Below are 12,681 nucleotides of genomic sequence, written 5' to 3' on the forward strand. Positions count from 1 at the left end.
ATTCACAGCTGCTTTGAGCTAGTTCTCCGTATATTCAGTCTTTTGAGGAGAAGAGATTCCAGAGAAAACACTCTGTATATCTCTCAGTAGTTTGCTGATGGCAAAATTCTTGTGGTATTGGTTTCTTATGAAAAGAAGTAGTATTTCTGGGTAAGTCAGAGAAAGATGGAAAAAAATAATAAAAATCATTGTTTCATTATTGCTTCTCATGTCTTTCCATGTGTCTTGTGGAGCTTCCTGCTGTCCCTCGAGATATCAGTAAAAGTACTTATTTCTCTAAGACAGTGTGATGGTCTGAATAGTTTTCTGAAAACCCAGATTCATTTGGCAAAACTTGTACTAAATGAGACCTGAAGGTGAAACCTTTGAAATACTGAATGCTGAAGTTAAAGAAAAAAATGTCTTTGCTAGGAGTGCTTATAAAAATCTGTAAAAAGAAACACTTGTTTATAGATGAAGTAGTTAAAAATCAATTGTAATCAAAGGAGTAAACAAAGATTGAGAAGGGGGTGGTCCAGGATTTTACGGAGAGTATTTCCTATGTTTTTTTATGCAAATAGTCTGAGAAGCAGTACGATGTCCTGGTTGCATTTGCTGTTAGGCATTTATTAATGAGGTCTTTTTCCTTTTTTTTTTTATTCTTCTAGAATTTATATGAAAGTATTAAGAATGAGCCGTTTAAAATTCCAGAGGATGATGGAAATGATCTAACGCATACATTTTTTAATCCAGATAGAGAAGGTTGGCTGCTGAAATTAGGTTAGTTATAAGGGCAGTTTCGCTGCTATGTGTTTGTTCGCTGTTAGCATGTTTGCTGCTTCTGTGTCTTATCTGCTTTCTTGTGAAGGTAATAGGATTAACTTTGTAATATGTATTTTAAAATGTATGAGCCAAAATAAGTTAACTCCTTTACATCTGAAAGTTCTTACTTTTTGTTTTATGTATCCAAATTAGCAATCTTGGTCCAAACTTTTTGAGTTTTATTTCTGATATATGAGAAATATAAACTCGGTGACAAAAAGGAAACACCATATGGTATTTACCACATGCTGTGACTGATAAATAACAACTAAGTCTCCATAAGGTCATTTCAGAAAACTGTGTGATGTTTCAACAGTTTTCTGTGCACAAAAAAAAGGATTTCTCTTCAAATAGTTATTTTCGTATGTCTTTATTTTTCCATATTATTTGTGAGTTTCTCTTGGTTTGGTTTTGGCTATGATTTTTAATGAGTGGTTTAAATGTGCCTTCTTGTTTTCCTTATGGCCTATGACCTATCACCTTTCTGTTCTGTGACTGGCTGTCTCTGCTTATTCTGCATTAGGAGGTACGTATCTGATTGCTTTCCAGTGCCCTCTTCTTCAGTTGCTCATTCTTTTATTTTCTTCCTCCTTCCTCCTGTTTTTTTCCTTTTTATTTTTTTTTTTAAATCAAATTTATTGTAGCATTTTGCTTTTTCACTCAGTGTCACTAACAGTATCATCAGCTGTACTCTGAAACAGAGTGGCATGTCAGTGTCTAGCTCACATGCGAGTGTGTTCTGCAAAAGAAGAAAGTGTTTACATGTAAAGCAGAAAAAGATGACTATTCAGCATACTTTTCTTCACTGAAGAACTTAACCAGGGAAGAATAATTTCTACTGGGAGAAAACAAAATGTCTTACTCTTGTAATAGAATTCCAGAGTGATTTTGTTACTTTTATATCAGTTATATTAGATTATTGAAAGATGGATTACATTTGAGCTATGCATTTATAAAGCTCTTCTTTCCTGCTTGTTTTCTTCTGTAAATAATATATTTAGCTTATGCAACAGAATTTTAAATGAGCCCCAGATTTAGGGCTGTAGAAGCCTCAGGTCATTTGCAGTCTCCTGGCACTGCAAGATGCCCTCGTTTACAGACTTCTACAGTTGGTGGGATTCACTTTTTCAATTGGGCTTAGGGAATTTTTTTCCTATATAAAGGAGACTGACATTTTATTTTAACATTTGTTTTTCAATTAAATAATCCTCTTTTCTATAAAACACCAGTATATGCTTTAATAGAGCCAGTTGTTGGCCACTTCAGTGTATAACTGCCTCTTAAAGTAGAAAGAAGTCTGCACCTGGAGAACAGTGACTGAAGTGTGAAAAGGGATGTGTGCGGGGGGGGGGGGGGGGCACGTGGGGGTGAGTACGATGAAAGAAAAGCCTTGTTAGAGCCATGGGCCTGCTGTGCTGATTGCACCTGGAAATCGGTGGTCATGCTAGTGCTGGAAGGAAATAGAGGCGAAAAGGAAGCATTTGGAATTCATACACTTGCTCTCCAATATCTTATTTTGACCTCTGCGCTACAGATGCTATAGTGCTCTTTGACTTTCTAACCACAAAAAAGCAAAGCTCTTGCTTTTTGTCGTGTTTTGGCTCAGCTGGCACAATTTCAAAGATGACTTTACAGCTTCTCTTCATTCTGTAGCGTTAGGCGATAGCTGGCTTAACTGGAAAAGCTTCCAAGGTGCTGTAGATAGATGCGCTTTCTGGACACGAGGCTGGGTATAAGCCCATGCTGTGCGGGTTTCTCGTCCTGTTGCCAGGGCTCTCATATGCAGAGCTGAGAGTGCAAGCAAGTGTGTGTGTGTAGAGAAGTGACAGCATCCCTTGTGGAAGAAGCTGTCAATAAAAGACATAAGAGATGTAATAAAATATAAAGGGACAAAGAAACTGAAGAAAAAAAGGTGACTGGGAGTCGGTGAGAGGTACCCTGTACTTCTACTCAGTCCAGCTCTGGCGCACAGTCAGTAACACCAGCTTTTCGTTACGTACTGTGTAGGTGAGACAGTGCACAGAAAACCCAACAGGAAAAGGCTGTGTGTAACACTACCACGGCATGAGGGTTATTTGAATAAAGAAATGAAACATGTCCAGAAGCCTCCAGTGAATTGGCCCGTAAATGCATGAAGCTGCGCTTCCATGAAAGACTTTTTTTCCTGCAGACCTGGACTGGTACAAATACATTTTGCTAGCTTAGATGCATTGACCAGAAATAAACCTGGTGGGTTTTTATTTTTTTTTATTTATTATTTTCTTTCTTTCGTTGTCTCTTCTTTCCTCTTTGGAGTTTCTTATTTTCCAGGAGGCCTAAACTGGGTGTTGAAGGTGCTGTCTTGATCCATGTTGTTTGCGTTTTTACAATAAGTTTTCTGTTGGGAAGCAGTTCTTGTGAAATGGGTAGCATATCTTTCAGTTCTGGAAGATACTGATACTAAAAATTTCAGTATTATTGAAATGCTAAGGAGGCTATTCCTGCATGAGCGTTTAAGTGCTCAGTTGTGGTAATACTGAAAAGTTGACAGACAGTTTTATGTAGAACTACAAGTATGACTAAGACAACTTGCAATCCCTGAGTATATCAAGACAGTGTCTTGTATTTGGTATTTCTTATAATCAGCTCTTCCCATTTATCTACTTGTGCCTCTCTTTATTGAGGCACCATATTGATTGTCCTTTGGGCAGGAGATGGATATAATGAAACTTACACGTATTGTAAAATATGTGTGCCCTAAAGACCACCCTAGCTCTCCAGCCTGGCGTTGGATTTTAGAAAGCTGGGAGGGTGCAAAATGCTTTTTGGACAATTTGCTGCTCCGAATTGTTTGGAGGTGACTGTTTAAGTCCGAGTGCCAAACCAGGCAGCCAGACAGAAATTCTGGTTTTATCTATCTAGACTCAGCTGGTACCTTTACATAGACACCTTTATCTTAGTAAAACTAAATTATCTTTCAGTTCTACGTTGTTCGAAGCATGATGTAAGGAGAATGAATGCTACAAGTGAAAAACTGAAAGCTGCTGAGTGCTAATGAATCCCTGCTTGCAGCTACTTGAGACATTATGAGCTTTTAGATTTTTCTGTGTCATAATTATTAGTGGTGTTGATACCGTGAAATTTTCTGCCATCCACTTTTAAGGTAATTTGAAATCTGTCCTAATGCCCAAGTTACGATCGTTTTGCAAGAGAAGCGTTTCCTTGCCTAGAACAGCTGCTTTTGGCAAACAGCTTGTTTTGCACAATATTTTCTTCTCATCGGAGCGAAACTGTGACATTATTCCACCAAACTGGAGAGGAAATGATTCAGGCCAGACACGTGATCATGGTAATTTTTTTTTCTGCCAGTCAGGCAGTTACTGAGAGCTTGGAGATTGTCCAAAGCTTCACATCGGGACCTGCCCTGCCAGTGGCGCTTATCCCAGCACCTCTGTCCTTGAGGGGGTGTCGGAACCCGGTACCTGCCTGGCTCTCCTGGTACCTGATGCACTTCAAGGTTGAAGTGGTTCATGTTGTGGTCCAGGGAAGCTCCTTCAAAGAAACCCAAACTTTGATCCAATCCTCTGTGTAACTGCACAGTTCTGAGTCCATTCTGCCTAGTGGCATCTATGTGAACTGAGAAGAAGAGAATGGTGTTGATGGATGTGTGCCTCTCTTGCCCCTCTAAAACTTTATATAAACATGCTGAAGATCTGGGTAGAATTTTCTAACCTTAGATACATTGCTTCCTTTAGTCTTAAGGTCTTTTTTAATTTTGAAATTAATTTTTCCTAAGCCATTGCCAGTTGTTTTCCCCCTTTTAGTATTAGTGGTTTCTTTTACCTTGTTCTCTAGTTTGTACTTTGCCCAGAGTTGAAAAAACATAATCCCATGTTGGATTACGTAGGCAAAGAGGGTTTTTATTCTTCTTCCTGTACATTTTGCCTTGTTGTGGCCTTTTCTTGTAGTTTCCCTAGATTTCCACCTACAAGATACCATGCCGCTTAGTTTTGTTGTTTGAGATGCCTGCATTTTAGCTACTGGGCTAGATCTTTCAGAAGTACGTCGTTTCTATCTCTCCATTTCTGTAAATGTGCACAGATTTCATACTCTTGATTGCCTTGATCGTCTTCTGCTAACTTAATTCCTTCCAGTTTTAATCTTTAAAAGGCCAGGAGTTGGAATACGTTATGAAGTATGGTACTAAACCCTTTGTTTAGCAATCTCTGCCAAGGAAAAGAATGTTATCACAAATTCTTACCCATTAATCTTGCACACAGTGTTTACAGGCTGCAAAACCTTATCAGCTGACTTCTTGGGTTTTAGCCCGTTGTAAAGGCATATGAAGTGCATGTTGTATAGTGACCCTTGCAAACTTGATGAGTACAGATTAGATTGCCTTTCAAGCCTTATTAGTTTCTGTGCTGTTGACAGCTGCAACTAAGTAATGGGGTGGGGAGGCAGGAACTTATATGTGAGAACAGTTCTTTATCCCACCAAAAAATCCTGCCTCGCTGCTTATTTTTTCTGGAAGAGTTAACTCCTAGCTTGATGGAGCAGGAACTTAGGGTCTGTTCCCATGCCTCACCTGCGTCCTGTAACCTGATGAGCTACTGGCTGTTGTAGGGAGAAGGGAGCAATAAGAGGGACGGTGCTGGAAATATTTAATCTTCCTTCTGGCTTCAACATCTATACTGTCCTGGAGCTGAGAAATGTTTCATGACAAAAGCTTAATCAAAACTGCAACATGATTACAAAAGGTTTCAGGTTTAGGAAATCAGGCTTTTCCAAAGAGAGGAGGTGGTTTCAGGAAAAATTTCAGCAAACTTGACTGTCATTTGCTACTTGGAACTTTGTGTTGTTCTAGGCAGCGTGTGTTGTAAGTCCGTCATTTCTGCCTTAAATTATAAGCAGACCTTCTTTTGAAGATACGATTATTACCTGATTGTTGCTTTCTTGTGTTTTGACGTGATACTGTAGTTTGAGAAACATCTTTGCTCAGTTTAAGCTGCATCTGTGATAAGTAAACAACTCGCCTGTTTGATTCATCCCGTCTCCTGCCAAATTGTTTTTCTACTAGAACTGGGCAAGCCACGGCATTTGGCGCTGGGTGGTGCTTGTGACCTGTTAGCCTGAAAAAGGTTTTTGTGCTGTTAAATGATGTCAGCCTCAGAGAGCAGAGCGTGACTTTAAGTCACAGCAGTGAAGGCTGGGGTTGTATGAAAACACATCCTGTTACGGCAGGAGCAAGGTCTGCCCTGGCGGTGGCCTTGGCCCAGCTGCTGCCTGTTCGGTGGCGTGGAAGTGACTCAACCCAAAGTTCGTCGGCTTTCCATTCCTAGCCCAAATACTTCCTGATACCTGACCCAGCTCTCAGTCAAGGTGATGGGAATTTTTCTAATGACTTAACGTGCCTGTTTGAATGTTTCTGCAATGACTTATTTAAGGATCTGTCACAGTGGTTGTACTAAAATGCCACCAGTTCTTCCCTCACTTGTCTCCCGTTCACGCAACCATTCATTCTGTCACGGCTTCTGCATCTTGCACTATTTTGCCTTATTTCACCGCACCTGCTTGCAGATTAAATTTTTCTTAAGATATGTGTGTGCATAGTGGAAACGTGAGTACATTGAACAGTGCAGTGTGTTAGCACTGGGTTATCGTGTAGGTCATGAAACCAAGAAGAAGGAAGATACGACCTGCGCTGTACTTGGTCTGCAATGCAAACACGTAGTAGGCTGGTATCGAGAAATGTCATGGTACTCCTTGAATTGTTCTTTAATGTAATACGATTTGGATTTCTGTATTAAAACAAAACTCCAGCTATCTCAAGTAGAACAAAAAGATCAAATTATGGTCATGTGTTAGATTTAGCTATATGACTTGGATTAAACTGGGGGCCTTGTGTGTATTAATGGTACTCTTTTATGCACGGGTGTTCAATAGCAAGATCAGTTATTTTGAAATGTTGGGTTAATGAGATCAAATTAGTGCTGAATGGATGATGCACAGGTGGTGACATAATCCTGAAGTCAGATAACTATGGTGGAACTAAGCCTGTATATTAATAACGTGAATGCTTTATCTACAATTGTCTTTCCTGGAAATGAGGTTTAAAAATAATGTAACTGTGGAATGCTAAACATGTTATGAAGTAGGTGATGGCAGAAAACCAGCTGAAAAGGCTGAGACAATAATGTGCCTTTCTAAAAGGGACTGTTTCCTGCAGTGTGACGCTAGCAGGTGGCAGAAAGAGCTTTGTGGTTGCTGTTGTCTAAACTGATAACGCAGGAATAATTGGCATTTTTTGGAGCAGTAGCTATTTCTTCTGTCAGGTGTACTCAATGCTATGTTAACCTGTAAACAGAACATGTTTTTAAAATACTAAATGATGAAAAGGACTAAACCTGGTACGTTTTGGCATCGGATTTTCTCATTTTTGACACGTGATACTTGTTTTGCTAATAATGTTTTTAAGCATCTTAACGCACTTGATGTTAAATCTGGAAGTAGAGATGGGTTCTTAATCACATGTATGCTCACGAGTTGAGCGAAAGGAAGGAGATAAAATGCCCTTAACTATTGATAGGACCCTTTGCTTGTACAAACAGGTTGTGGAGAGGGTTGGTTCTGTGGCTGGAACCCAATTACTGGTTTTGGAGCCAGTTAGGTGGTGGGTCCCAGAGTGAGCGAGTGGCCGTGTGGTGGTCAGCCACCTGCCAGGTGACACCATGGCCCTGGCACCGGCCCCCCTTGGCCACAGCAGCACCGGCTGCACGCCTGAGGGCTCCATGTATCTGGATTTTTGATGCAGTAAACAACTGTGGTGGCATGGACAGAGGGAGTGGGTCTGCCTGCTCAACTGTCACATCTGTCCCCTGTAAGAGAGGAGGTACTGGCAGCGTTAGAGCAAACGGCTTGTGTGGCTGGTCAGCAACACCATAGTTATTGCTGTCTCGGGAATTGGGTCTTAATACAAGAGTGACATCAGCGTGTTCCTCTAACCTCAGCTCATCTGTGCCTGATCCATTTACAATTAAGCTGTATTTTGAAAACTAAGCAAAACTAAATTACTTTCATATCCATTGTTAAGCTTCGGCAACAACAGACATTTAATTCAGCTATACCTTTTTATTGTAGGGGGAAGAGTAAAAACATGGAAACGAAGATGGTTTATTCTGACTGATAATTGCCTGTATTACTTTGAATACACCACAGTAAGTATATATTGGAGTGAACTTAATTTGTAATTAAGATCTTTAAGTGGCTAATGATGAGATATTTTCCTAATTTTTTAGGACAAAGAACCCAGAGGAATTATTCCATTAGAAAATCTTAGCATAAGAGAAGTTGAAGACCCTAGAAAACCAGTAAGATACTTTCATAGTTGTTTTTTTAATGAAGTAAACCATATAGAACTTAGATATAGTGTTAAATGAAGATACTTGCCAGATGTGTTTTTTTAAATTTATTTCCTTATTTCTATCCTCCAGAACTGCTTTGAGCTCTATAACCCCAGTCATAAAGGTCAAGTAATTAAAGCATGTAAAACTGAAGCTGATGGTAGAGTGGTGGAAGGCAACCATGTAGTGTATAGAATATCTGCTCCCACTCCGGAAGAAAAGGAAGAGTGGATTAAATCTATCAAGTGAGTTTAAAGTCTTAAATTTTGTCATTCAGAAATGGAGTGTAAGCTTTTTTTGAGTAATCCATTAAGAGAATTTGTTTGAAGAGTTCTGATGTGGCAATGTCCTTCAGGATTAATGACAAGCTACATGGGATTGACATGTCAAGATACAAGTCTCCTGTTACTGTCTGGTTCTAAGGAAATAGTTGTACTAACTCAAATGAGGAAAATGGACTTTTTTTTTTTTTTTTTTTTTTTTAAAGCAAATGTAAAGCCTCATGGGAATTGTCTTTAACCCTAATTTTATTAGATACTTACTTCACCTAATAATTAACCATAGTGACGTGTATCTTAAGCATGTTCACAGTGCAGCTTTAAACTTCACAACTTGACTTTATCTTGGAAGGTTTATAAAGCAGACCCCAAAGAAATAAATAATGGTCAATATGAAGATACAAACTCTCAATAGATTACAGCTGAATAACATTTTTTCTAAAGAAATATTTGTGATGCCTAGAAGTTAGCCATCCGTTATATTATTAAGAGCATGGAGTCATCCACAGGGAACAGAGAACAGTAAGTTTCAGTTTTCAAAAACACATATATGTTAACCAACCTTATGATTCTTTTGGTTTTTTTTCCTTCTAGAGCAAGTATCAGCAGGGATCCCTTTTACGATATGCTGGCAACGAGGAAACGAAGAATTGCAAATAAGAAATAGAATATGATCAGCAACTTAGATACCTGTGTCAGTCTATAAATGAGCATACAGTTGAGTGATAATGTAAAAATTGGACATACTAAATGAAGACGATAACTGTAAATTATACCTATATATATATACATACACACACTTTACTATGATATAAGAACTTGGCAAGACCTTTCAGGGTAAATAGCTATTGGCATATACTTTGAAGCAAGCTTCAAATCCCAGAGGACGATTATATTGGAACTTAATTCAACTCAAGACACGGAAGCCTTGTTTTCACTTATGTTAGTTACAACTCCAGTTTACTTGTGTGGGATGCAGTTGAGGCCAATAGTAAAATGTCCTGTACCTGTTCCTTGAGCACATTTCTCCTAAAAGGAGGAGTGATTGTAAGACTTTCAACTCTCACTAAAATGTAGCACCAAAAGTGGAGTGCAGCGTGATCTAGCACTTAATTTTTCTGTAATCATAAAGCCTACAATCTCAATACTGGTTTTTGAGTCTTGTGTGTTTTGCAGTAAGTGAGCAGCCAAGTGTAGCTTTCATTTAGGGTTCACTCTCCTACCTTTATGGAAATAGCTTTTCTTCTTCTTTAGAAATGCAACTCAGCATAGACTGGCAGCTGCGTAGTTAACTAGTTGTGCCAAAGGGTTTGGTTGATATGCACTGAAATATATGCAGGTCCCAACAGCAAAGGTTTGAGTCTGTAGACATGACGCTAAGGACAGACGTGGTTTGATATTTGCCAGTAGGCCAAAACTCATTCCTGTCTGCTCATACACTCACAATAAGTAGTAAGATTTAATGACTGGTTTAATCTGCTTTTTATATAGTAACATCCTTCTTATGTTTTAGATGTGTTGTAGTTTAACGCTTAAGTTATGACTAAAGGAGTAAGATGACAGGGCTTGCATGAGTTCAGGTTTTGCACGTGAAAACACCCCCAGATAATTTCACATGCATGCAGTGTTTTTAAAGGAAAAAACCAGGAAGGTGAAACCTTTTCTGTAAGGTACAGCCCTAGATAGTTAAGCAAGCAGGATTCATTCCTTGGCTTGCTAATGAACTTCTAATGAGAAGTTCAGTATTTTTATTGCATTCTTAAAGGCGATTTTTCAGGTCTGTGCTTCAGCAGTTGAGATTGAAAAAATGAATAGACATCCTTATTGTTACTTAAAAAAAAATCGCACACGTTGGTTACCTAGTGCAACTTAACTCCCCCACAAGCACGTTGGGTTTTGGTTTAGTTTAGTTTTGATTGTAATTTCTGGGAGAACTTTCTGTGGTCCTACTGATAAGTCTGTCAGTAACGTGTAAGCTGCTATGGCAGATTGTACTACAATGCTTTTCTGTTGATAGCACACGTACCATTCTTAAGGTGAAGCCCCCAACGCCACAGTGGGGGCAGAAAATGTTTTTTTGGACCCTCCTGCTTCTGTTAGTACTCAGTTTTTCACAACCTTGTTGAACCTGAGCCGTGCCTACTGTGCCAGTGAATGCTTTGGAGACCCAACACTTTGTCAAAGCAGTTTTGCTTCTTGTTGTTGCAGAAGCATCTCTGGATACATTATAGGGAGACGCGCTGCACTGACAAAGCCACAGTCGTAAGGTGACCTGTTTCAAATCTCCTTTTAACTGTAAGGGAGAGTCTGTTTTCGTTGTTCCCGTCTTACTGATTTGCCACATTTTGCCTGGGTATGGTTTGCTTTGTTGCATGTTTGCAAAAAAGGCCGAGAGGGGAAGAAGAAAGTAAACTTTTCTACGCCTTAGATTTTCCCCTGAGCATGTGAGATGACAGTCTGCTTGGATGGATGTACAAATCAGAGTACTTCCAAGGGAGAAAAACTCAGAGGAGGTAGAAACCTTGAATAAGCATCATTGTGGGGACATCTTTGCTTAATGGAACACACTTAAAGTCTTTATAGAAATTAAGTTGTATGTCCTGTATTTGCAGAGCAGCATGATTATAGAGCGGCTACCGTCACTTGTTACCGAGTCTTCTGTTTTGCAGCATCAAGTTTTGTTTTCAAGCAATGCATTACAACAGTTCTAGCTTTGGACAAGTAGATTTGTAATGTAAATAGTGATAAGCCAGAATCAGTGGTACTAACGAGTGTAAAGGGTGAAAAGCAGCAAATAAAGTATTTCTGGAGAAATGTGACATTACAAAAGCGTTAATAAGCCATGAAGCACTTTTGTATCCATTCTTATCTTCTGAAATATCCCCTTCAAGAAAACCTATTTATTTAACCAGGTGAAGATGTCTGCCTGTAAGCATGAAGGAAATGCCTTGAGAGTTCATTTGCTGTATTTAGTTTGAAGTCCTTATATCCGGCAGAAATAATTATATAGAGTAACATGTAAGTGAGGATATTATAGCAGGAAATATATTATTTCTTAGCATTAAAATGCGACATCTTAAACGGCTATTTGTGGTGCTCAATATATGTATTTAATTTACCAAAGCTAATGGAATAGCATTCTTGTGTGTGATAATATTTGATTTCAAATGTCCTTTGTAACAGTATTAACAGGGAGTGAAACTGGCCCAAAATTTCCACTGGTCACGAGGCCAGTAAAACACAGTGGCTTGTGCAAATTTTGGCCAAATCAGGTACTATCTATGAGGGTAAAGAAAAAAATCTCTCAACCTTTCCCTTTTTTTTTTTTTTTTTTTTTTTTTTTATTGGGCTTCAAGTCCAGGGGTAGCTACTACGACTAGCTGCTCGGTGGCCTAAAGCAGCGTCTGTTATGGTTTGGCCATGCTGAGAAAAAGTCCTCTGGGGACACCAGCCTTCTCCCATCCTGTTGCACTGAAACTCGCGTCATTCTTCAGCTCCCTTTGTTTTGAACGTTGCCCGTCACAACTACGGGGGCCAGCAAGAGCCACTGCAGCTCCTGCCGTGCGCTTCGCTCTATGGCCACTAACATCAGCCACGTTGCCAGTGCAATTTAGGGAGAGAACTGTATATAAGACTTAAGCTCAGCTGGACTGACTTAAATTTTACAATATTCTGACAAAATAAGCTCTGCGTCACTTCACATTTTGAACGGTTTTAAACTGGTACAAAACTGAACCTTTGTAAACTGAGCAGCATTTATAATGCTTCATATATAAAAACAATGCATATTTTTAAGATTTATTACGTATCTATGTAGATATGCTTGCTGGAAAAGCTAGGTCTGTTGTAGGCCAAATGCTACAAATTAAGACTTGTGGCTTACCAGTTTCATTTCTATATTTTCTTGGAAAATGTTTCTAGCTAGAGTTTAAACATAAAATGTAAATACTGTACAGATATGTATTGATTAAAAGTATTACTTGGTGTACACAAGTGATCTGCATGACAAATACTCTGTATCAATCATTGTTAAAAATGTGATGTTCTATGTAAATCCACTGCAATATTAATGTTTTCATTTATCATTACGACCCATTGCTTAAATCTGGAGATTTTCTCAAAAATAAAGTGTGAAACTATAGTATCGTATAGCTCCTCATTTACCAAGAATGGCTGGGAGGCAATGGCTGATTTTATTTTTTTTAAGAGATCAAGGTTCA

The 12,681-nt window shown here is 38.9% G+C and overlaps 1 protein-coding gene across 1 annotated transcript in view; it reads left to right on the plus strand.

Moving 5' to 3' along the window:
• The window catches only part of CYTH3 (cytohesin 3), a 52,421-nt gene extending 39,819 nt beyond the window's left edge, over positions 1 to 12,602 (plus strand). The window contains exons 9-13 of the mRNA XM_056334242.1: positions 648 to 759; positions 7,921 to 7,997; positions 8,079 to 8,150; positions 8,274 to 8,428; positions 9,056 to 12,602. Of these exons, the coding sequence (XP_056190217.1) occupies positions 648 to 759; positions 7,921 to 7,997; positions 8,079 to 8,150; positions 8,274 to 8,428; positions 9,056 to 9,128 (489 nt within the window). The 3' untranslated portion in view covers positions 9,129 to 12,602. The remainder of the gene's footprint in view (positions 1 to 647; positions 760 to 7,920; positions 7,998 to 8,078; positions 8,151 to 8,273; positions 8,429 to 9,055) is intronic.
• Positions 12,603 to 12,681: the final 79 nt, after the last annotated feature.

The sequence above is a fragment of the Falco biarmicus genome, chromosome 4, assembly GCF_023638135.1.
Source record: "Falco biarmicus isolate bFalBia1 chromosome 4, bFalBia1.pri, whole genome shotgun sequence".
NCBI lineage: Eukaryota > Metazoa > Chordata > Aves > Falconiformes > Falconidae > Falco > Falco biarmicus.